Raw genomic sequence first — 25,770 nt, forward strand, 5'->3', positions numbered from 1 at the left:
TGGGCTACACACCCAACCCCATCCACAGTCTGTGACAAAGAGAGTATCATCAACATTTCTCACAGGAAGACACAGAACAGGACAGGCTGAAGTTCCAGACAGACCTCAAACACTGCAAAGTCAAATGGCATTGGCGTTTTACAATATTATTTATTATCCTGTATAGATACACATGCTAAGTGTGTGTGTAGGCACACCACAACATCTGTGTGGAGGTCAGAGGACAACTTTTGGTTGGGAGTTGGTTCTCTCTTTCCAACATGGGCTCCAGGGATCAAACGGTGTCAGGCTGACAGAGCAATCATTTTCACCCACTGAGGCATCCATGGCCCTGACTTTCTTTTTAAGTGAGAATCAAGAATGTGCATGGTTCTTCAGCAAGACTTCCTCTCCTCCTCTTACCCACCCACCTCCTCCAGGCAGCTACCAAAATGTATAGCTTGTCTACCCTGCTGTTTTTCTCTTGAACTTTAGTAAAATTGTCCTCAAGCATAAAAAATAAACTTTACTTTCACTTTCAATGACCATCTGAGTTAGGATAATTTGCCTCATCAAAACTGAATGTGCTCATTTTTCCTTTTTCCTCTAGCTCTGTTCCTCACTATCATTATTCTTAGTGTTCTGAATTTTATTTTAAGCATTAGCTGCAGAGGCACTGTGGCTCAGGGAGTGCACAAATGTATCAAGCCTGCTTGAGGTCCAGCCCTTGCTTCCTGAAGAACGTCACCAGTCATCGACAGACACACAGGTTAGCACAGGATTATCCAAACCTCCAACCTAGTATTTTTGAGCTACTCTGTGCCTATAATGCCATGGGTCATTAGATACATCAAGTCCTTGTTCTGCTAGCAAAGTTAAGATAATAAATAACCAAAAGACTAGATCAAAAGGTGATTAACGCTATGAAGAATTAAAGTAACTCAGGAGAAGAGGCAGAGAAGGGAACGTTGGTCTTTGCTTTGCAGAGGCCTGTCAGTGTGGCTGAGCTGCCCTGAGTGCAGAGAGAAGGCAGGATGTCTATAGACCTAGGATTAAAGTATTTCAGGCAGATGGTCCAAGCAGGACATAGCAAAGACCCTGAGGCAGGAAGGAATACAGGGAGGAATGAGAGAAGGGAAAGGGGAAAGAGTCACAGAGGTCCTACAGCTGTCGCAGTTAGGAAAACCAGGCAAGGGATGGACCAAGACAGACAACTAGGCCCCTATACACCAACCACATTCCAGCTCTCAGAGACCTCTGGCTGTTTGCTGCGACTGCAGCCTTGGCTACCTCCTTCCCGGGAATGTAGTTTGCTGTCAGCTCATCAGGCAAGGTAAGCCCCACTCACCACACTACTGCAAGCATCAGCCTGTGGGAGGGACCATCACCAGGGATGCCTACAGAGGCAAGACTGTCCTGTATGTATTTCCTGGTGGTTTTGTCAGTTGAACAAGCAAGCTCAGCTAGGGTGAGAAGCACTTAAGGAAATGTAGGTAAAAGAATCTGGGCAATGCTAAGTTCTGTCCTGCTGGCCTTCCCTACCTCCATTCCAGTGATTTTCTAGGCCCAGGCCCTCAAGTCTGGGAGATCAGCCGGAGATAGTTTGTGGTCTGCACTTTGCCCAGCTAAAAATCATGTTTGAAACTTTGAACAAACTGAGCCCCAAGGCCACTTGGAGGTTCTAGGTCCATTTTGAAATGTGATCTAGCTTATAGCTTTTAAATTTTTTCACAGTTGGAAAATGGAGAAGCTCAGTGGAAGAAAAAAAAACACTTGCTGTGAAGTAAGAGGATCAAAGTTCAAACCCCCAGGTTAAGATGACCCTGGTTTAGTTTATATAGTTGTACCAGTTCTGAATCCTTTGCCTAAAATGCTTCCAGAGCTGGGCTTGTAGCTCAGGGTACAGCACTTTGCCTACTGTGTTTAAAATCCTGGGCTCAACACTCAGCATTGCAAAAAGAAGAAAAACAGAAATGGGACCACCCAGTCAGCCCAGGCTAGACCAAAGCGCTAGAGTGCGAAACTGCTAAGCTGACACAGAGAGTACATTTATGTTCAAATTCGTGTTTCTTCTAGGACCAAAGAGACAGCTCAGAGGTGAAGAGTGCTTGCTGCTATTTCAGAGTTCAGCTCCTAGCATGGTCGGGAAGCTTGCAGACAAGCATTAACTTCAGCCCCAGGACCGTCTGCCATCTTCTTCTGGTCTCTGAAGACACTGCACACACGGCAGCATCCACACAGACACATAAATAAACCAGAAAGAGGTTAAAACCAGTGTTCGAATTCCAACTTCCGAATACTGGCAGAAATTCTAAATGATAAAATGTCCAGCCTTATTTCCATTTGTATGGACCACAGCATCTTCTCTGACTCCCAGCCCTCTCATCCGGATTTGAACATAAAGAACGCCCTGGATCCGGTTGTTTTCTAAGTAACACAAAATTTCACCAAGAACTTTAAATTCCTTTCTGCAATTCTGGAAATCAAGGGGTTTGTTGTTGTTGTTGTTTTACTTTATTTATTTGTTTGTTTGTTTGTTTGTTTGTTTGGACAAGGGTTTTTTGAGACAGGGTCTCGCTATACAGCCCTAGCTGGCCTTGAGCTCAGAGATGCACTGGCCTCTATGTTCTGAGTGCTGGAATTAAAGGCAAAGGCTGGGGGCACAGGGAGGTGGGGGTGAGGCCTGCAGACATGGCTTAGCAGTTAAGACCACAGCACCCACATGACAGCTTACAGTGCTCTGTAATGCTGTAATGCTAGTCAGGTCTATGTGGACACCAGACATGCATGTGGTACACACACACACACACACACACACATACACACAGAGGGAAACTCTCATACACACAAAGCAAAAATAAATTGATTTTTTTTCTTTAAATGTCAGATGGGCTGGTACACGCCTTTAATCCCAGTGTTTGAAAGGCTAAAGCAGGTGGATCCCTATGAGTTCAAGGCCAGCCTGGGCTACAAGGTGAGACCCTGTCTCAGAACGAAGAAGGGGGAGAGGACCAACCAACCAGTTTTTGTTCAGTGACGTTTTATATCAAGGGCACTGGAAGGCTAAAGGAAAGCATGCTAACTGGGAGACAGTAAGAAAAAACAAGTTTCCGGGACATCTGTCTGGTTCAGTGGGTAAAGGTACTTCGCCTCCAAGCCTGGTGACCTAACTTCAGTACCTGGAACGTGGTTGAAGGGGAGAGCCAATGCCTTCAAGTTGTTCTCTGATTTGCACATGCACGGACCCACACACATATACAAAGTAAGTAAACAAAACATATAAAAATATTTTCAATTAAAAAAAAGGAAAACAATCTTCCGATTTGATATCTACGATGAGGAAGCACCTGGACACTTTCCTTGCCCAGCCCAGCCGTTCTTCTCTGCACTGGATACAAAAACAAACATATCCAATGCTCAGACTACGTCAATCAGCACTGGAAGGAACGAGGCTCTGCATGAGCGCCTGCAGCTTTCTGCTCCACTGAGAAAGACTGCCTGGTCTGCTCAGTGCTTCTCTATGGGTCCTCTCTGAGAACCTACTGAGGTCTGAAGAAGGGATGCTACAGCTTCGGGGCCAATCGGGGGACTGTAAGATGCCGAGAGCTCATTTCTTTCAGAGGACCCTGGTGTCCACAGCAAAACTCAGAGGCAATAAATACAGTTCTTTAAAAGAATGAGCTAAAGGGAGCTGGAGATGTGGCTCACCAGCTGGAGTGCAGGCTGCTCTTCCAGGACCCAGGTTCGATTCCCATCACCATGTCAAGAGGCTCACAAGTCATCTGTCACTACAGTTCCAGAGGATTCAATGCAGCTAGTCTCCAGGGGCACTCACAAAGATGTGCACAAACTTACTGCACGCACGCACGCACGCACACACATAATTAAAAACAAATCTTTAGGGAAAAAAACTGAGAAAAAAGGCCTGTAAGGTGGCTGAGGGCAAAGGCGCACACTGCACATACCTGTGCTCTTTCTAGAACACTCAAGTCATGGCGGGGAAGGGGAGAAACAACCCTTCCAAGTTGCCCGCTGACACCCACACGCGCACCATGGTGCCCTCCTACAATAATTAATAAATAAGTAAATAAATAAGATGACTGCTTTCTGGGCCCAGCTAGAAAACATCACCCTCACTTTGACGGGACCCCATCACAGTGGGAAAGAGACAATAAAAATAAGAAAGGATCTGTGAAAGACCTGGACCACAGACAGAAAATCGTCAGAAGCGGAGATCCAAGCTAAGGGTATGACTCAGGAACAGAGGCTCTTGGCTTAGTATGTGCAAGGACCCTGGGTTCAACAGCCAGCACTGAGCTTTCAATAAAACCCATCAGATGATCAATACTGTCTCAAGCCACGCCAAGAGCACAAGCAGAGTAGGTGGGCATCAGCACACACAACCAAGCTGCACACAAACTTCAGTTAACAAATACATTATTTTCACTATGAACTCTATTGTGCACTGAATACTTTGTATAAAAAAGCATAAAGTCCTTTCAATTGAAAAACATATAATAATTTCTTTTGAGAAATTGACTCACTGAACCTTTGTCTTATAAAGCTTAGCAAGAACCCATGGCCAGTCTGGTTTACACGGAGTTCCAGGACAGCCAGAATGATCCCTAGCCTTTCATGTATGATAGCTGAGTCCTGGGAGGTGCTGGGGATGGAATTCTAGACAAGCACTTGTGAAAGAACTGAGCCCCACACACACCGACTACAGCCTCTTGGAAACTACCGAGCAGTCTAGAAGGATTAGCAGCTAAGCCTATTGCTTAGGGCTACTGGGGAATCACTTCAGTGCACCAGAAATCACACAGACAAAATCCACAGCAGCTCACTGTAGCATATTATACTATATTTTGGTTTAAAACAAAACAGTTGTGAGCAGAGGGCTTATCTTGAATTCAGCATTCCCCAGCACTGTCCCCACACCCGAGTGTCCCCTGTGGGACTAAGCCCCTCTCTGAACTCTGCCAGGATATGAGGTCACAGGACAGTCTGTACTATGGATGACAATTGGCAACGCGCATCAGAGCCAGCAAAGTGGCAGAGTCAAGCACCGTGGAGATCTGCAAACCGCTCCATGCTGGGGGCTGGCGGATGAGGATAAAGGGTTGTCAGGTACTCTGACAAGATCTTTATCTCTGTCCCTTCAACAACTCCCCTGCGAAGCATGAGGCCATGTCATACATAAACCACACAATTCAGGTGGAAAGAAAATGCAATCCTGGACTGTAGGATTTTTAAGGAGAGAAGACGCAGTGCATTTTCTTGGACAAGCAGGGTGAAGGGTTTAGCTGATACAATTAAGAAAAAAAAAAACAACAACTCAGGTTCCTATTCATCAATTGACTCTTTCCCAATAAAATGTCTGAGTCATAAAATAAAAGAAGCAACTTACTGCTAGGTAAATTTTGTTTTGCTGACTGGTAATAATCTCGAATGACTTTTTCCCTCCCCAGCTGTAATTTAAAATTCAAGAAATCTGTGTAAACTTACACAGTTAAAATTCCCCAACCCCCAATCTCAACCTGAAATGCATTACCTCTAACTTAACCAATCCCGCAGACGCCTTACCCTAAAAGTCTCAGCCACTTCTGATCCTCGTTCTCCAGCAAAGGGCACCGCGCATCCATTACTGCAGTCCTTAAAAATAAAAATAATTAAACCTCCATTAAGCAAAGTTAGGTGGGTCATCACAGGGACCTGATTGAGGGACTCACCATCACAGAAAACAGAAAAGCCGAGCCTGGACCGTCCAGCACCCGGTGTCAGCTCCAGCTGGAGTGATGTCCCAGTCTCCCAACCCGCCCCAGGTCTGGCTTATCTTCTAGTAGTTTAGGGAGGGGCTCCTTAAATTCCAGGTCAGCCCCGGAGCCAGGGTTCACCCGCAATGAACAAGAAAGCAATTGTCTCCCGAATGTCCGAATGAGTCGTCTAGACCGAGGGTTTAAGCCATTTATAGAGGAAAAAAAAAAATTCCCGAGAGCGCTCAGCCTCGTGGTCTTGTCAATCACAGGCGCACAATAGGCAGGCTGCCTCGAGTGTGAGAGAGCGCGGACTGGCTGGAACCATTTTCTCCACCCGCAGGGTCCCCGGTGCTTCGGCGCGGCCAAAACCTCACACTTGAAGGACAAAACCTCTTGATACTGGTGGCAATTAAATAAATGAAAGATACCGCAGTTCGGAATTAACTAGGGAAAGCGGCAAGCATTCAAAAGCTGGTCGCTAATTTGCTAAACAGCTAGGAAGGAGGGAAGGGGTCCAAGCCTGCAGAGGCTGAGGTGGGATTTTCGGGTGGGGACGGCTTTCCCTCATCTTCCAGTTTCCCAGGCTGTGACACCCGCATCCCTGGTGACATCCCCGCTATCCCTGGTGATGCCCAAGTCCCTGTAGCGACCCTCAAGTTCTCCCCGTCCCCGATTGTGACCCCAACATCTCTAATGACGACTCCTGCGTCTCCAGTGGAGAACCATGAGTTTCCCCAAGTCCCACTAGCTTCCCTAGTGGCTATCCCTGAAGCCCCACAGTGACCCCCCTCAGTCCCCAGTAGTGTCCCCAGTGGAGACCCCCGGGATGGCCCCAGAATTCTCTGGAGACACTAGCAGTCCCTGAGTCCCCGGTGGCGACCCCCGAGCATCCATGAATCATCTCCATCCCCGCCGCAACCCCGAGTCTCCCAGTCCTGCATCCTCCGTGGTGAACCCCCGAGCCTCGTGACCCCTTCCGCCGTGACCGCCGAACGAGTCGCCCGCGGGATGCTGGTCCTGGCGCCCCTCGCCCTTCGCCATGCGGGTACCTGGCGGGCCAGGGTTGCAGTTCCCCGGGGCAAGCAGGCCATGACGAAGCTGCGGACGCGTGGGAATGCGTGGCGCGGCGGCGACACGTGGTGCACAGCGAATCCCGCGAGCCCGGGGCCGCTGTTCGGCGTGGCGGGCGCTGGAGGTCCGAACGGAGAGCCACTGACGAGCACCCGGCACAGGGAGGAGCGCAGACGCTGCAGCATCTCCGTGTCGTGGGTGCGTGCAGTCACGCGGGGCTGGGCAAGCGCATCGAGGGCCCAGAAGCACTGGCGTTTGACTCAAGAACTCTTCAGGGCAAGACCCGGGACTCCTCTGCGACACATTTACATCACAATGGCTTTCTCTGGGACTGGGCGGGTAAAGGACCAGGGTTTGCAGGTGGGGACCTGCATTTGTGTCTGGGCTTTGACCTGCCACCGATCTACAGTTGCTGACCTCAGAACGTGAATCCGCTTTTCCACGCAGAGCCTCTGATCTAGCTACCCTGCTGGCAGCCTCGGAAGCAATCTTTATGCGGTTTATCTGGTTCAGGCAAGACAGCGTCCCTGCTAGCGTGGTGGCTGTCCCTTTTAACCCTAGCACTTGAGAGGCTGATGAAAGATAAGGTTGCTGCGAGTTCTGGACAAACCCGAGCTACAGTGAGACCCTGTCTCCGAGATAAACAAAAACTAGGGGCTGGAATGATGGCTCAGGGGTTAAGAGTTTGATTCCTAGCACCCATGTCCTTACAACCACCCCCAGCTCCAGGGATCCCATACCGTTGGCCTCTGAGTGCCTGCACCCAGGACACATCATTAAAAATGATGAGCTCCCGGGCATACTACTTGGGCATTTTTCTGGCAGTGGACTGTGAAGGGGCCCCAAAATAGCTTGACCACACAGCAGCCATGACAAGCTTTGGGGCCTAGACACAGCTTCTGTGACAGGCTTCCGGGCAGGCAACACCCAGATCCAGGAAAAGCCTTAAGCTGATACCACCCAGGGATCTACCCAGGGGTGAGGAAGTACCTGACATCCCAAACATTCCAACCATTAGATAAGGTGGCCAGATGTCCTTAAGTTTAACACACACCTATTTTTGTTTTACATATACCCCTAGACAATTGTCAGCCTCCTGGACCCTGGAAATCCCCTCACCCCAACCTCTGCTATGATAAAAACCCTGCCCCACCTGAGTTCAGGGCTCTCTGTTCTCACCGCTGTGTGGGACAGACAGAGGGACCAAGTTCCAAGCTTGAAATAAAAGCTCTTTGCTTTTACATGCAGGATTCAGTCTCCATGGTGGTCTTTTGGGGGTCCCCATGATCTGGGCGTAACAGGACCTCGGTAGCAACCTTAGAAAGAGGCGCTAAGGGGGGTTAGAAATAGTTCTGGGTTTAATACAGGAAATGGGAGAGTAGGACAGCTTTAGTCCCCTCCACCCAATCTCTGGCACCAAGTTGGAAAGCCCCACCTGTTCCAACAGCCTGAAGAGTTTCTCTTATGTGTATTTTTCCTTAACTTTTTTTTTTTTAATATTGAGGCATATTTGTTCATTGTTACTAAGGTACACTGCGATCCTAGGGATTCTTGGTCAATGTCAGCCTACAGGCACTGGGTTGACCTAGCTGATCTTGAAATGGGAATCTGGCCTTGCATTGTGGGGAGAAGGCAGTTAAAACCCACCTGGTTTCAAAGTCTGCTATTAAGGAGCTGGACAGAGAGCAGCTTGTCTTGGGGGCCATAGAGGGTGGATTCCTACCCCCTGCTCAGCTTGGCACCGCACCTGCTGTTTCCCAGGTAAAACTAGAAAGGAAGTTTCACAGCTACCACTATTTAGGATTTGAAATTTCCTTTCCGTATGCAAAGGTGGAGACATCAGAACTCTGTTGAGGGCCCTTTTTATAGGAAAACTACTTCCTCCAGCAAAGATTGAATCTAAGCTCAACTTTCAACCAGAGTGGAGAAGAAAATTCTGATCTGCCCCAAAGATTAGAACTTTAAATACTACTGACCCCTCCCTAAAGAGTTAACTAGTTGGGTATGTCAATCACATGGCTAGAGGGGGGTGTGGGGTGGGGGTGGGGGGATGGGGGTGGGGGTCTTCCAAAAGCTGAAAATTGGTTTACTTAAAGATCCAGCTCTAGCCCTCTTGGGCATATGCCCAAAGGACCTACATCCATGTTCATTGCTGCTCTATTCATGATAGCCAGGAATTGGAAACAGCCTAGATGTCCATCAATTAACTGATGAATGGTACATTTATACAAAGAAAAGTACTCAACTGTTAAGGAAATGAAATGTGCAGGTAAATGGACGGAGCTAGAAACAATCATCATGAGTGAGGTAACTCAGATCCACAACGACAAATGTCAAATGTTTTCTCCTGGATGTGGATGCTAGTTTTTAAGCTGTAAATATTTGTTCCGGTGAATAATCACAGAGGGTAGGTAGCTTGTAAAGGACCAGGGAGAAGAAGCAGATCTTCCAGGGAAGAAGAAATAGAGTATAGTATTATAAAGAGACAAAGGGCAAGCACAATAGGATTAACTGGGGACGGGATGGGAAGTGAAGTGTGTGGGGGGGGTATGGGGAGGGACAAATAACACTAAAGGCCACGTGAAAGGCCACGTGGAAACCTACTACTATAGAAACTTCCTAAAATATATACACGTATGAGTAGAGCACACATGGAATCACCATATAATGGGGGAGACAATGCCCAACTAGACATCTTATGCCACCAAGCAAAGCCTCCAGGGCCAGGAATAGGTTATATAGCTTGTTGAGCTGTTGACCAAAGGGGTCCCATGGATTTCCAAACATCACAGGCTGTTGCCAAGGCTATTCATGTCTCTCCATAACCTGATGGTAGGGTCATATTGCTGAAGACACAGCTTATGTCATCAAACATGGAGAAATCGAGCTAGTGCCCAGCTGAAGCGTCATCCCTACAGACTAGCATGCATGGTGTTGGAAGGTACTCTGTGCTACCAGAGGAGAAAGGTGATCAGCAGTAGCTCCCAGCTATGAAACTGTGACTACAACAGCAACCTGTCTGCAAGATACACCGGTGAAGCAGTGGTACAAACGTTATTGTCGGATCCAAAGTGGGGCCCCCAAAATGGCAGTGCTGGTGATAATGTCCTAAGCAGAAGGGCTCTGACTGGACCCGGTAAACAGATTGTTATGGAGTAAAAAAGAATGGGGAAATAAACTCAGCATTCGGCAGGTCTGTTTCATGGGAAAGCCACTGTTCCCTAACCCAGCCTCTGGCAAGAGCATCTAGCTCCAGACTAACCTTGCACCGATTCCCAGGCTTTTCTGGCCCACACCTCTCCTTCCCTGTCTCCTTAAAACTGACAAGGCTTTTCCTGTTCTGTCCACACACAGCCCTCCTGCCCAGACAGTCTAGCAGTTTGATTCCTCAGATAAACTTTTCTTTCTACAACCACTTTTTTTTTTATTACATTTAAAAGCCCACTCTATGAGATGGAAGGCATACATAACACTACTCAAGAGGCCCCAAACCCAAGACTAGATAGGTCATGGGCCTAGAGGAAAACTTATTACTATTATTCTGCCAAAGAAACAGCGATAAAATGACTCCAAATGACATATTGCCATGCCCATGGAGCATCACTCCACCCTCATCAGAGAGTTTATTCCTGCAATAGATGGGAATTAACAGAGAGACCCACAACTGGACACTCTGCAGAGTCATAGACTCTGGAACACTCGGCCCTAAATAAGATACCTTTATTAAACCCCTCATCTCAAGGCTAAGGTAAGGGCTCTATGCAGAGGAGGAAATGGAAAACCTCTACGAGCCAGAGGTGGGGCATGACTCATAGCAAACAAGATCTTCCAGACAAAACATGAATGCATGGAGACTGTGACAGCATTCATAAAACCTGCACAGGTTCAAACCAGACAAAATGCTGGCACTGAGACAGGGAAAGGGACACAAAGACCCACCTCTAACCAAGAAGCTATTTGCAATTAATTCATGCTGGGAGAGGGAAAAATCTGTTACCTCCAATGGAATGTTCAAGGGTGAATCAACCACACTCCAGGGCAGGTCCCACGCCCCTGCATAGTTGGCCAACACAAGATGAATTCTATGTTTTTATTTTGTTAAGTTTTTTAGTTTATCCGTTTTCCTTTTTTATTGTTGTTTTGGTTTGGTTTTGATTTTATGTTTTTATGTTTTGGTTTTTTTCCTTGCTGTTTTGTTTTTTGAGAGAGAAAGAATATGAAGTTGGTTGGATATGGAGGTAGGAAGGAGCTGGGAGGAGCTGGGAGAGGGGAAAGAATATGAACAAGATATGCTCTATAAAAATTCAGGCCAGGTGCACACCTTTAATCCCAGTACTCGGGAGGCAGAGACAGGTGGATCTCTGTGAGTTTGAGGCCAGCCTGGGCTACAGAGTGAGATCCAGGACAGGCTCCAAAGCTACTCAGAGAAACCCTGTCTTGAAAAACAAAAAACAAAAAAATCAATAAAATTTATAAAAAATAAAATAGAATATCTGCTGCAGGATGAAGAGATCAAGGATACCACCATCATTCATCACTCTCTGCCTCCTGGAGTGGGTACAATGTGACCAGCTGCTCAGGCTCTTACTGCCTAGACTTCCCCACCATGACGTGCTGTGACCTCCAACTGTGTGCTGAGCTGCTTAAGTCCTCTTAAGTTGCTTTCAAAAATAATAATGATGATGATGATGATAATGATGTTATGAGAACGTATGTATGTCTATGCATATGAGAGCAGGTATCCTTGGAGGCCAGAAGAGGGCATCAGATCTCCTAAAGCTAGAGTTACAGGCAATTATGAACTACCCAACATGGGCGATGGGAAACAAACTCAGGTCCTTTACAAGAGCAGTACATGCTCTTAGCCACTCACAGAACCATCTCTCCAGCACCCCAAGTTGCTTTTCTCAATGTAGTTTATCATAGCAACAGGACACACATGGTTGCACTCACATTCACCAGAAAAGAGCTGAACTTACAGAGGCCAAGAACAGTGTTGACAGAGACCAAGAATATTGGGTGGAGGAAAAAATGTGGAAGTTTTTGTTGTTTTGTTTTGTTTTTTAGAAAGTCAAACTCTGGACATGGCACATGCTAAGCCAGCATTGCATCACTGAGCTGCTGTCCAGTGAAGGAATATCCATCAAGGAACACTAAGTGCTAAGTTACCCATAAGTAAAACAAGAGTAGGGACTTCTGGAACATAGTTGCACAATGGGGTGGCAGTAGGTAGTAACATCATGTACCACACAGCTCAGAAGGCTGGAAGAAAGGGTACCGACCATCTCCACAGCGAGCAGTGAATGTTCGAGGAAATGAGTTCAGCTTGATGTGATTATCATGCAATGCATTATGGGTGGAACCATTAATATGGAACCCCATTAATATGTGCATCTTGTAGGCTTCAATTTAAAATGAAGTTTTAAAAAGAAACATTTTGCTGTGGGATGTTCTGTATGTTAAATGTGTTGCTCTGATTAGTTAATAAATAAAATTAATTTTAATAAATAAAACACTGATTGGCCAGTAGCCAGACAGGAAGTATAGGTGGGACAAGGAGAGAAGAGAATTCTGGGAAGTGGAAGGCTGAGGCAGAGAGACACTGCCAGTCGCCGCCATGAAAAGCAAGATGTAAGGTACCGGTAAGCCACGAGCCACGTGGCAACTTATAGACTAATATAGAAATGGGTTAATTTAAGATATAAGAACAGAGGGCAAGAAGCCTGAGCCATTAGGCCAAACAGTTTAAGTAATATAAGCATCTGTGTGTTTATTTTATAAGTGGGCTGTTGGATTGCCGGGGCTTGGCAGGACCCCCGGAGAGAAAACTCCAGCTTCAACATTTTTGTATTTCTGTCATTTGACTATAAAATGTGGCTCAAAATGCAATGAAAGGGATTGTGGATTTAAAAATCAGATAACACTATAGACATTTTTATAAATGTGCTGGCTAGTTTTGTGTCAACTTGACACAAGCTGGGGTCATCAAAGAGGAGGGAGCCTAGGTTGAAAGAAAGCTCCATAAGATGGGGCTGTAGGCAAGCCTGTAGGGCATGTTCTTAATTAGTGGTTGATGTGGGAGGGCCCAGGCAACTGTGGGTGGTGTCATCCCTGGGCTGGTGGTCCTGGGTTCTATAAGAAAGCAGACTGAGCAAGCCACGGAAAGGAAGCCAGTGAGCAGCACTCCTCTATGGCCTCTGCAGCAGCTCCTGATCCAGGTTCCTGCCATGTTTGAGTTCCTTTCCTGGTTTCCTCCAATGGTGGACTACAATGTAAGAGTCTAAGCCTTTCCTCCCTAACTTGCTTTTGGTCATGGTGTTTCATCACAGCAGTAGTGACCATGACTAGAACAGTAAATAAGTCACTGTTCATTGTATTTCATGAGGAACTAGTTCTTCCCCACAGCAGGGTAATATCCTTGTGCTTATCAATTATTAATATGCCATAACTAGAATGAAGCTCGAATGTTAGGTTAAGCTGTTAGATGTTAGGTCACTCTGCTTAATGCCGTATTAAGAAGAGATAATTTAACTTTGTATGTGTATGCTCGAGTGTGTGTGTGTGTGTGTGTGTGTGTGTGTGTGTGTGTGTGTGTGTGTGTATTTCAGGGTCTCATGTATCTCAGGCTGGCCTCAATCCTATGAAGCCAAGGCTGACCTTGAACTCCTGACCCTCCCACCTCCACCTTCCAAGTCCTGGGGTTAGAAGCATATACCATAACACCCAGCCTATTCAGGGCTAGAATCTTTCCCAGGGCCTTGGTATGTGAGACAAGTACTCTACCAACTGAGCTGTATCTGCAGCCAACATAAAAAGAGGTTTTGCCGGGCGGTGGTGGAACCGCCTTTAATCCCAGCACTCGGGAGGCAGAGCCAGGCAGATCTCTGTGAGTTCGAGGCCAGCCTGGGCTACCAAGTGAGTTCCAGGAGAGGCGCAAAGCTACACAGAGAAACCCTGTCTCAAAAAACCAAAAAAAAAAAAAAAAAAAAAAAAAAAAAAAAAAAAGAGGTTTCATTGATTTTAACCTACAGGCAAGTAAACCCACTGCAAGGTTTAGAATTGAGAACAGAGGACCGGGTCAGGATTGTTGTCTGAGCTCCAGTTTGGCGACTGGAGGAAGGCCAAGCAAAATGGGGTACTGAGACAGTTCTTGGCAAATATACAGAGCAGATGACCCTATAATGGAATTTTCACAGGGGCCTGCCCTGAGAAGATTCCTCTCAGAGTCCTGGGGACGACACTATGTCCAGGTTTACTTTATTTCTCTAAGACAAAATTCTCAGTTTCTCCCTGTCCCTTCTTTTTCTGTCTTCTCATAGTCCTAACTAAGCTCCTATGCTTTTAACCTCTTCTTCGTCCTCTGTTCCTTCACCCTCCATCTTTCCTTCCTTGCTCCTTACCCCCACCCCACCCCGCCCTGAGAAACTCTGCCTTCTTCTCTTCTCTCTGGCCACGCAGCTCTGCCTGCCTCTGGAATTCTGCTCCAGTCCTTACTGCACCTGGTTATGCAAAAAGCCCTGTTGTCCTGAGTCAATAACTCTGCCATGCTACTAAGCCTGAAGGCAAGTGATGATCTGAGCTTAGTTTGCACAAGAAACAAAGCTATGCATCTATCTCCTACCTGTCTCCTAGGCCCTGTAGAGGTGTTAGTTACCTAGTGGATTAGCTCAGCAGTAGGTCTGAGAAGCTTAGCTATTTGCCAATATGGCTGAGTAGTATATGGGCACACAAGAATTTCGTAGCAGAAGACAGCTTATATATAATGTATATATGCTAAATAACACCAAATATTCCTTGATAAATGGCTTCCTCTTGAAGGACACCTTGGTCAGTCAAGGTATAGCTTATATATAGCTGAATCTCTATAATATATACTTGCAGCTTGCTGCAATCCTGTTAACAAACTGGACCAGGCTACAGTAGGAGATAGGGATACAGGACACTGTGTAGCTATGTTCTCAGACAGAAACAATCTGGACTAGAGGGAGACTCTTAAGTCAGGAAAATAAATACAACTCAAGAGACTCAGGAAGTGTAGCTGAAAGTTTTCCTGTGTCCGGCCTGGTCCACAGCCGCTCAGACCCAAGTAAACACACAGAGGTTTATATTAATTAAAACTGATCAGCCATTAGCTCAGGCCTACTACTGACTAGCTCTTACACTTAAACTCAGCCCATTTCTGTTAATATTTATGTAGCCATGTGTTCCATGGCTTTACCTGTGTGCCATTACATGCTGCTCCCTGGACGATGGGCTGGCATCTCCTGACTCAGCCTTCCTCTTCCCAGAATTCTCTTCTCTGCTTATCCTGCCTATACTTCCTGCCTGGCTACTTGCCAATCAGCATTTTATTTGTCAACTAATCAGAGCAACACATATTCACAGCATACAGAACATCCCACAGGACCTCCCCTTCTCTGTCTAACCAAAAAGGAAGGTTTTAACTTTAACATAGTAAAATTACATATAATAGAACAGTTATCAAGCAAGAATTATAGTTATAATATCTAGTCTATTTGTATTTGGCAAAATTAAAGAAGATATCCTATCTATCCTATATTTGTGAGTCTAAGGTTTCATATCTATCTTACCTCTTATCATAACCAAGGAAAATAATAACTATCTAGTCTTCAACTACATCAAAGACCTCAGAAGGATACAATATTACCTAAGTAAAGAGGCAGAGCATTGTAAGCAACTTCCAAAAATCTAGAATGACAGAGACAGCTGCCTGCCTGGACAGTCATCCAAAGTTCCTCTGCAATGTTGGGACATCCATCTTCAGCCCACAGGCCTAGAGTCTCTCAGTCACTTTTTCCTGTGTCCTGTAGAATGTCTGACTCTTTCTTCTGCAAAGCAGGAACCTGAAGGACCATTTTGCCTTGCAAAGTTCAGTAGTCACCTTCTTATGGGTCCTGCATGTCCAGTCAACACAATTTTGTCAGTCTAGGCAAAAACTGTTTCTTACCCAAATGGCTGTCTTTGCCAAGAAGATAAACTCCACATGGAGTATCCTCAATGCCCATCCTCCTCTCTGAAGTAAATCGGTCCTGCCAGGAGCAGACATGTCTCACTGTCCAGAAAGTCCAAGTTTTTAAAACATTTTAAATGCCCTATTCTGTAGGTCTTTCAAGTGTTTGAAGATTACCTACCTAATTGAAATAATCTATGTATACCTAGAAAACTTAACATGACTATAAGTTTGACTATCATAGAAGATTTATTATTAATCTGTATTTCTTAATTATCCATTACAATTTAAATGAATTATGTAAACATAATACCTTAAATGAGAGTAGAAATATATATATATATAATGTATAACAAACTTGTTTAAATTTGTATCAATAAACTAAAATCTATAGCAATGTAAACTATTTATCCTATATTTCTATATCATATCTCCCTTTCTTCCTTTAGAAAGATATAGACTATGATCAATAACAATTTGTAACCAACAACCTAAACAAAGACAAACATCCATAATCTATTTTTGGGAATGTGGATATAGTTTTCTAGTCTACTTCCTGCTGATAGAGAGTGCTCGTAATCTTATGGGGACACAAAGAAAATTTTAGGATTATGGTTAAGTCCTGATTGGAGTAGTCTGTAATGCTGTATTCTCTGAGCCATTGCCTTGAAGTTGATTTTGGATGATCTGGGCCATGGGTCATTGGAGACCTTTCAGGGGGTCTTGGCTGATCAAACCTGATGTATCTTAACCTGGAACAAATCCATAGCCTCTTGCTTCCTGTGGAAACAAAAACAGAGCCTCCTTTCCAAAGCAACATATCCTTAGATCCAAATTCTGAAGTGAAGATACCTTTAAAATACACATATTGGTTTAACTGAGCAGCCTTTACAATCAAATGTTTTTCTGCAGTTAAAAATCCCAAAGACAACATAATCCAGATTCTCTGTGTGATATCCGTCTTTATGTGGCTTATTTTTTATATTGTCTTTACTGTCTCTTTAAAGACTTTTTTTTGTTGTTGTTATAAGTTACTTGGCATTTTTAGAGTTTTTTTTTTTTTTTAATACAGAATGCTGTTTATTGAAGGAGGGAGGAGGTCTTAAATACAGGCTTACAGCACAATGGGAGAACCCTGGAGGGCAGAAGTTTGCTACCGATGTTTTACAATCTTACATCTAAGCTGTTAACGCCCATTATGCAGGTTACACAGACAAGGAACTTCCCTTAAGCATTCAGGAGGGTGAAACCCGGGAGGGAATTAGCATAGGGAGGATATCAAGGTCAAGGTCAGCAAGCAAGGCAACAGTTACCCAAAACAGGGGCCAGGACCCTACAGGTCCCCCTTTTGCTAATAAATGAGCTTCTGACTTAGGTTGCGTGGGATGTCAGCAGGTCACCTTACCCATCATGGAGATGCCTGCCCTAAAGACTTTATTTTTTAAAACTATTTCTTTATATAACTGTCTATATTCCTTTTCCTCTCTCTTCCAAGCCGATGTACATTTTTATATACATTATAAGCCATTTAAAGTCTTATTCCATCTGAATCTGCCTTATTGTGAATCTATTGCTTTAAACTGCAGCATTACTAGGACTGAAATGGCTGCTTTGGCTGCTGGTTCTGCCCACCTCAGCTTCCTAACATGGCAGAACTATGTTAACCACCAGCTCTGGGAACCAGACTCACTGCCAACTATGCGACGCAGTGGATCCATGCTTCCACCCAGCAGCGTGTAGCTCAGAAACCTTTCTTTCTTTCTTTCTTTCTTTCTTTCTTTCTTTCTTTCTTTCTTTCTTTCTTTCTTTCTTTATTTATTTATTTATTTTGTCTGCACTAGCAAAACCTGTATCCACCATGCAGTGTACTATGCAGCTTGGAGATGCTTCTGTGTAACATGGCATAGGTCAAGCCCACACGCCACAAACTGGCCATAGAGTAGCTCAAGCCCACAGGCCATGGCTGGCCTAAGAGAGACAACTAGGAAGCTGTTTTTAGCTCCATTTCAGATTTTTTTTCTTTTTTTTTGGTTTTTCGAGACAGGGTTTCTCTGTGCAGTTTTGTGCCTTTCCTGGAACTCACTTGGTAGCCCAGGCTGGCCTCGAACTCACAGAGATCCGCCTGCCTCTGCCTCCCGAGTGTTGGGATTAAAGGCATGTCCCAGCAATGCCCAGCTAGAATTTTTTTTAAGGCTTTCTCAGGTTTTAGGTAGAAACTCTTGACCCACATTTTGGCATGCAGGACCAGTGGGTGAGAGAGATTTGTCCTGACCTTGGGCCAGGTAGGACACAGAAAAACTTCAGCTACACAGGAAGTCCCTAAAACTCACAAGACCCCAAAGGCCTGAGACTGGAGAGATGGCTCAGATATTAAGAGTGCATTGCTCTTGCAGAGGACCCTAGCCTACTGGCAGCTTGCAACGGTCTGTAGCTCCAATTTCAGGGCATCCTCCCCTTCCGGCCTCCACAGGTGTGTGTACTCAACCACCACCCCCTCCCCCAACACACACAAAAAATAAATAAAATAAAAATGCATTTTTTAAAGGTTCATAAGGCCAGATGAGCAGTAAAAAATGGTGGAGACTTGCCAATAAGTTCTGCAAGGAGCTGGGTTGGATGGACTTTTTGGTGATACAACTGCCCGTGAGTCACCCATGCTCTTGTCCGCAACCCTAATAAACTCAATGATTCACCAAGCTGGACAGAGGTAGAGCATGTGTCTTCTGTTCTATATGGGATGAACAGAAGTCAGACAACAGAAGGAAACAGCCAGATTTCAGCAAGTCTCACAGAGTAGACAGCAGGAAGGACGGGGAAGGGGAGAGGATGGGAGAAGGGCAGAGGAAGAGCTCCCAGGAGAGCTCAGTGGAGACAGTCACCAAGAACCATGGAATCCTCCAGATGCTGTGGTCTGAGGAGGTGAACAGAGTCTTGTGAGGCACATTGAGTTCTGAGGAGTCTCTGAGACTGGCTACCGGAGATCCCCCAGGGTCTGATGACTGGCCTTGCTGCTGGTCAGCTTTTGACATGGCATCAGATACAGGAGGATACTGAGCAATGACTAACAACAAGAAAAATCTGTATTCCACCACATGTTACCTCTGATCAATTCTCTGTTGATTTTTGAGACGGTATCTCACCAACCCGAGGCTGGCTTCAAACTCACAAAGTATCCATATGGCCTTGAACTTCTAATTCTCCCCCTACCACCTCCCAAGGCTGGAATGGCAGGAGCGCTCCACCACACCCAGTTTATACCGTGTGCTGGGGTCAAACCCAGGTCTGCAGGCAGACACGCTAAGCAAGCGCTCTGCCCACTGAGTCACGCCCCCAGTGCCTGAGTCACTGTCATCTCACAGTCTGGGTCAGGAGCCCTGGTGATAAGAACTGCAGATCATTTCACCCCGCCACAGTAGATGTGACTCCCTCTTGGTTTTACACTGCTGGTATTTTCTTTATTCTGGATTTATTCTTTCCACTTTTTAAATTTGTGTTTGCTTTTTCTTCACAGATTTCTGAAACCCAATTATCCCAATCAATTAACACTTCCTTATCTCATCTTCAAATCTCCTTAGCTCAGCTCCTGTAGACCTCTGCATGGCAAAACTGCTTGAGAGGCAGGTTCACAGGTGGCCCAATCCCTGGTCATGACAGGGTCTCCTCTTCGCTCAGAACACCACACAAAATTGTCCCTGTAGCCACGTAACAGGCAGAACACATGCAGTCCAGTGCCACAGGGAAAATGAATGTGGTGAACGCTTCTGATACCCAAGGCTCCTCTCAGACAGGACAGACACCAAGCCTGCTCCTCACTCCCCCTCCCCGTCCTTTGTACTTTCTGTAATTCTCTGTACAAAGGACAGCCTTCGCCTGAAAGGCCTCCGGCCATCTTCAAGCTCTTTTCCCAAGATCGATGGAGAGAAAGAATCTGAGTAGAGATTAGAGATTTCAGTGTATATTCATTCGGAAACAAGCTCAGAATTTTGCATTTTACCAAAATAGTCTTACATCTCAAGTTCCGAGCAGGAGACATTAAGCCTAATTAAATGAGGCTTCAAGAAACAACAACAGATATTTCCTCATGTAGAGAACACTGTGTATGTACTGTCACTCGAATAGGTACTCATGCTTTATTTTTTTCTCCTCACTGTATAGTCCTAGCTGGCCTCAAACTCACTATGTAGACCATGCTGGCCTTGAACTCAGAGAGATCTGTCTGCCTCTGCTTCCTGAATACATGTACCACGACACTAGGTGGTACTCTCTACAGAGCAAGATGCAGGGCAGGCACCAAAACTACACAGAGAAACCCTGTCTCGGGAAAAAAAATTCATGTCATAGAGCTGGAGAGATGGCTCAGTACTTAAGAGCTCTGGCTGCTCATGAAGATGTTGTGGAATGTACTTTAACCGGCAAAGATATGCTACATTGGTTTATGTTGCAGAATATTACTTTAACTGTGTGAAGGTGTGTTACATTTGTTTCTGCTGCATTTGTTTAATGATGTAAGGATGTGTTACTGTTTCATCTCCCCTGCCTGAGGCACCTAATAACCTAATAAAAAGCCATTAGCTAGGCAGTAGAGCTGGGATAGGCAGGGCTGGTAGGCAGAGAGAATGAGGAAGAAGAGGAAATCTAGGCTCAGGGTAGAAGAGAGGAGAGTATGAGGGAGGAAGAGGGAGACACCCAGGCCAGCTAGACAGACAGACAGACACAGGGGAGCGGTGAAAGCATGACACACAGAAAGAAAGAAAGGTGAAAACCCGAGGCAAACGTAGATGAAGAGAAACAGGCTAAAATAAATTATAAAAGCTGGTGGGACAAGCATATGCTAAGGCTGAGCATTCATAACTAATAGTAAGTCTCTATGTCATGATTTCGGAGCTGGTTGGTGGCACAAAAGCAAGCGTGTTACATGCAGAGGGCTAGAGTCTGGTTCCCAGCAGCTGTATGGGGGACTTCATAACCACCTGTAACTCCAGCCCCACGAGACCCGGCATCCTCTTCTGGTCTCCACAGGTTCTGCACTCACATGCACAAGACCATACACAGACACAAAATGGGTAATTCCAGGGGCCTCTGATAACAACCACATGGAGATGGAGGGCAGGGTGCTGCTCAAAACTGGTTCTGATTAAATGCCAGGAACTGCGTCTGCCAGCAAACGCTGGCTTTCCTGAAGGTCTATGGGCCAGCAATCCTCGGTCTGCAGCTCCACTGTGTCACTATTAATGATCACCAAGAGCTTTGCAGCCATCCATGGAAATGCATCTGTGTGCTTTCTGTTGCTGCAATAAACACCATGCCCAAAAGCAACCTGGGAGTCAGGGTTTATATTTGGCTCACATGTTGGGATCACAGTCCATCATTGAGGAATGTAGGGCAGGACTACCTTCCCCAGGATGGCAGCGCCTACTGTGGGAGGAGCCCTCCCACATCAATCATCAAGAAAATGCCATCAGACATGCCCACAGGACAGTCTGAATGTGGAGGTATTTCTCAAGTGAGGTTCCTTCCTCCCAGATGACCCAGTTTGTGTCAAATTGACAAGAAGGAAGGAAGGAGGGAGGAAGGAAGGAGGGAGGGAAGGAAGGAATGGGGCAGAGGTGGGGGCACATGTGACCACCCCAAGCCAGCTAGGCTCCTCTGACATGCCCCAGTCCACAGATGAAGATCCCACAGACATGGGAGACCACTGCTTGGACTCAGTCGGCATTTGTCTGCCCAGGAAGCACAACGCAGGACATATTTACAGAAAGTGATCAACACAGGGAAAGGTGGGGGGCGTGGCTGGTGGTGGACAGTGAGCAAAGATTCTCAGCAAACAGAGAAATGGGAATTTGAACCACCACAGTCTTCAGGAGCAGCTAACTAAAGGGTCTTTCTCACAAGGATGCCACACAGTCAAGAGAACATGGCAGTGCATGGAAGCACACACCTGTCATCACAACACCTGAGACACACAAGCAGTAGGGTTGAGTTCAGGGTCCACTGGGTGTGTAACACAAGCTTTTCAATCCCAGCACTTGGGAGGCAGAAACAAGGGGATCTCTGTGAGTCAGTAAGTCTCCACAGTTCTAGGAAGAGTCAGGGCTACTTAGTGAGAATAAGTTTCAAAAGAGAGAGAGAAAGAAAGAGAGTTCAGGGTTGGCCTGGACTGCATAAAGCAGTCTCAGATTTTTTAATTAAATTAATATATGCATGCAATAACTTATCTATGAGGAGTCCTTGGTTGTGGAACTCTGTCCTCTGAGCACAACACACCTGGGAGTCCTGCCACCCCATTCCTCCGGCTCCACGAGACTGTTGTCCTGAAAGGTCCTGGAGTCTACAGGAGGTGGAGGCTGACTGGGGATGAGGTTTCAACCACACAACTTTTGTGAATTGTCACACAGGCTGGGCTCTGGGATGACACAGCTGCTGAGTCACCCATGGTCGTGAAAGTAACCCCTTGTTGCATCAACTTTTTCTGGGGAAATGTGAACAGCTGTTCACCCCCAACAGGGTACCAACCAATGACAGATGACAGAGGACCGAGGGTGACCCCCCAACAGCTGTATCAGCAAGGTCACACATCGTGGATGACTGATTCATAGAGCTGCATCACAGAGACCTACAGTCAGTTAACGTCCCACTACTTCATAGGCTCCAGCATCTCCCAAGATCACGTGCACCTGAAGGCGGGCAGGAGGGGGTTAGTGAGAGACTCCTGAGTGAGGGGTTGTAAGGATTATGCCCTTAATTACATCACCAGCGACGGCATCCCAGCCTAAAAAGTGGGCGTGCCCTCTCTGTGCCCTTTTTCCACACTCCCTCCTTCTGTATTCTCTCTCCTCTGCAGCTCTCTCTCCCTCCCTCTCCCTCCCTCCCCCTCCCTCCCCCTCCCCCTCTCCTGCTCTCCCTCTCTCTCCCTCCCTTTCTCTACCAATAAAGCTCTAGAAAGGTAACCATGGCTCATGATTCTTCCGCCACCACAACATCCAGTGTTCTCTTCTGTCGACATGGTCACTGTGAGTGGCGGTCAGCCACGAGCGCCGAGGGCCACCACTTAACCAACCCCTGGAGTCCTGTTGTGGAACATTATTTTAACTGTGTAAAGGTGCGTTACATTTGTTTCTGCTGCTTTTGTTAACAATTCAAAGACATGTTACATTTGTTTGATTAAATAACATTAACCTGGGGTCAGGAGGCTGAGTCAGCAACTAGCTGACAGGAAGGGGTGGGAGGAACTAAGTGTAGTGAGGGTTCTTCAGTGGGGGCTGAGCAGAAGGACAGACCTCTTTTTCAGGAGACACAGGCAAAGAGAGAAGGTTAGCTATTTGCTGTAGTGATATTTGCTGTGTTCATGACCTTGGGCTACACGATCATGACCTTGGACTACACGATCATGACCTTGGGCTATACAGCCCGAAGGAGGCCGTGCTTCCTGGCATCTTACCATGACCCCTGAAAAGGAAAAGGAGGGGGTCACAAGTTCTCTTCTTCCTGCTTCCTGGCCGATCCAACTGCCAGGTGGATTCGCTCCCGATCAGAACAGAGAACGACTTCAGCTGTTCACTCGGTTCTGTATTTGGAAGTGTATTTCCTCAATTTATATTTTAATAAATCCCTATTACCCATTCAATAGACTCACATGGTTGATCTTAACCATTTGCTATTCAGCCTCTCTGAGCTAGCAGGATTTCACCTCAACCTTTGAATCCTGAGTTCTATAGAAGGATAAAGTTCCCCGTAGTGGCCGTGATGGAGCCCGTGCCTGAGGGCCAGTGTGGGGAACGCTGCTTGTGGCTTCAGAGTCAGGTTCTGGATGGGCCGGCAGCTGCTTCCGGAGCAGCCACTGTGTTGAATGAAAAACAAGAGGAGCCTATGACCCTTCTGGTCCAAGTTCTTTTAGGAAGTGCCAACAATTCCACTGCCACAGGCCTGGCTATCACTCTGTCCTTCGCCCCCTGGCCAAGGTAGTCTCTACTCCAAACTGTGCATGGCCCTAAGGAAAAAGCCATACGAAATCTCATGCTCTTCTAATCCTGGTAGAACCCCTTCATTAGCTCATCGGTTTACAAAACTGGACTGGATGCAGATGCAGAGCCCTGAGACATGAAGGCTTGACCCTTGCCCACTGAGTGGATTCATTTCTTCCATCTGCCAACCCTCTGGCAATCCTTTCCTTCTACAAACCGCTGTGTCCTATCAGAAATGAAGTAACTGGGCATCCGGCACTCCTTGGGAGATCAGTAAGCTCACAACAAACACCAGCTGGCTAAGCGAGCCCATCAAGCTTCCTGGGGTGACAGTGCCAAGGGCATGCCTGGTCCTGGTGTGCAATCTTTATAAACTTAATGCCCTGGCCAGTTTGGGCAGGGAACTGTCAATCACAGCATCCTAAGGAGTTCTGTTCAGCTTCTAGGGACCTTGACTCTGGGAGAAACTGGATCCTTGGCTTTGTAGGGTAAGCCAGCAGAAATCAGGATTGAAGTTTAGGCGGATAGAGGGGAGGTTGGGAGGGTAGAGCAGTGATAGCATGCTTCTCTGGCATGCACAAGGCCCTGGGTTCAAGCTCCAGCACTGACAATCTAAATGGTAATAATAAATTTTAAGAGGCTGGAAAGGTAGCTCAGTGGTTAAGAGCACCAGCTGCTCTTGCTGAGGGCCCAGGTTCAGTTCCCAGTAGCTACATGACAGCTCACAATCATTTGTAACTCTAGTTCCAGGGGATTCAACATCCTTTTCTGACTTCTTCGGGCATCAGGCATGCATAAGGTGTATATACAAACATGCAGACCAAATACCCATACACATTTAGAGAAAGGCAGACAGACAGACACAGAGACTCAATAAGCAAGCCCAAGAGCATGGTGTGTGCTTCTCAGAATCACGGTTCAGTGTCTCAGGAGAAGACACAGACATCATTCTGACGGCTCTCGAGTCACGCCTCAAAGGCTTGCTATGAAACAGATTTCCCTTCCTCCTCTTTTGCTCTAAAACAAATATACATTTTTAAAATTATTTTTTTAATTTTCTTCTAGACAAGGTCTTATTATGTAGCCCTGACTGGCCTGGAACTCACTGCCTTTGACCAGACTAGCTCCAAATTCACAGAGATGCACGTGCCTCTGGCTTCTGAGAATGGACATTTAAAGGTATGTGCTACCATTCCCAGGCAAATAATTTATTTTTATTTTTAATTGTGTATATATGTACGTGTCTATGTGTATGTGAGTACAGTGCCGTCAGACCCCAGAAGAGGGTGTCGGATCCCTCTGGAGTTTCTGGCTCTGTGAGCCACCAGACAGGGCTTCTGGGAAAGGAACTCGGGTCTTCTGTAAGTGCAGCACATGAAGACCCTTTTCTTCTTTCTTGGTAAGCGGAGGGGTGCAATAGCTGCGGCTGTTGTGATCCTGTTCATCCTGAGGCAGAGCTGGAAGGACAGATGGATTTACGGTAGCCTGGTTAGAAGAAGGCTTGAGACACAATACCTAAGTTACTCATTTCCTTCCGCCCTAGCAACCTCTGTGGGGAGAGAAGCATGTGTGAAAGGAGAGACGGGACCCATGCTTGCCAAGACACTCTGGTCAGGTGCTTCCAGGCAAACCTTGGGGAAGATTTTAATAAAGGTTCACCAAGGACAAAACCATGGCCGAAAAGATGACACAGTGGGACAGGATTTCCCACCATGCTTGACAACGTGAGTTTGATCCCCCAAACCCACATGGTGTTAGAAGGGAACCCACAAGTCAGACTACATGTGTATCATAGTTTTCACACACACACACACACACACACACACACACACACACACACACACACACACAAATGTTCTTTCTTAAAAATCACATTGTAAAGACCTTTAAAAGGTCTTTTTAATTTAATTTAAAGATCTGGCTTCATTTTCATTTTGCTTTAAGACGAGGTCTCACTAAATAGTACTGGCTGGTCTGGAACTCATTGTAGACCACACCAGCTTCAAACTAGAGGCAATCTACCTGCCTCTGC

At 46.2% G+C, this 25,770-nt stretch overlaps 1 protein-coding gene across 3 annotated transcripts in view; it reads right to left on the reverse strand.

The window, feature by feature from the left end:
• The window catches only part of Bcat1 (branched chain amino acid transaminase 1), a 95,623-nt gene that overhangs the window by 54,519 nt on the left and 15,334 nt on the right, over positions 1–25,770 (reverse strand). Inside the window, exons 1-2 of one of the 3 annotated variants that reach the window (XM_052722297.1) lie at positions 6,785–7,312; positions 5,563–5,631 (exon numbers count right to left, since the gene is read on the reverse strand). In XM_052722297.1, coding sequence (XP_052578257.1) covers positions 5,563–5,631; positions 6,785–6,991 — 276 coding nt within the window. In that variant the 5' untranslated portion in view covers positions 6,992–7,312. Of the gene's footprint in view, positions 1–5,562; positions 5,632–5,708; positions 6,472–6,784; positions 7,313–25,770 lie in introns of those variants that run through there. The other 2 variants (XM_052722300.1, XM_052722298.1) reach the window with 2 other exon arrangements.

The sequence above is a fragment of the Peromyscus californicus genome, unplaced genomic scaffold (assembly GCF_007827085.1).
Source record: "Peromyscus californicus insignis strain IS unplaced genomic scaffold, ASM782708v3 Scaffold_6__1_contigs__length_162567912, whole genome shotgun sequence".
NCBI lineage: Eukaryota > Metazoa > Chordata > Mammalia > Rodentia > Cricetidae > Peromyscus > Peromyscus californicus.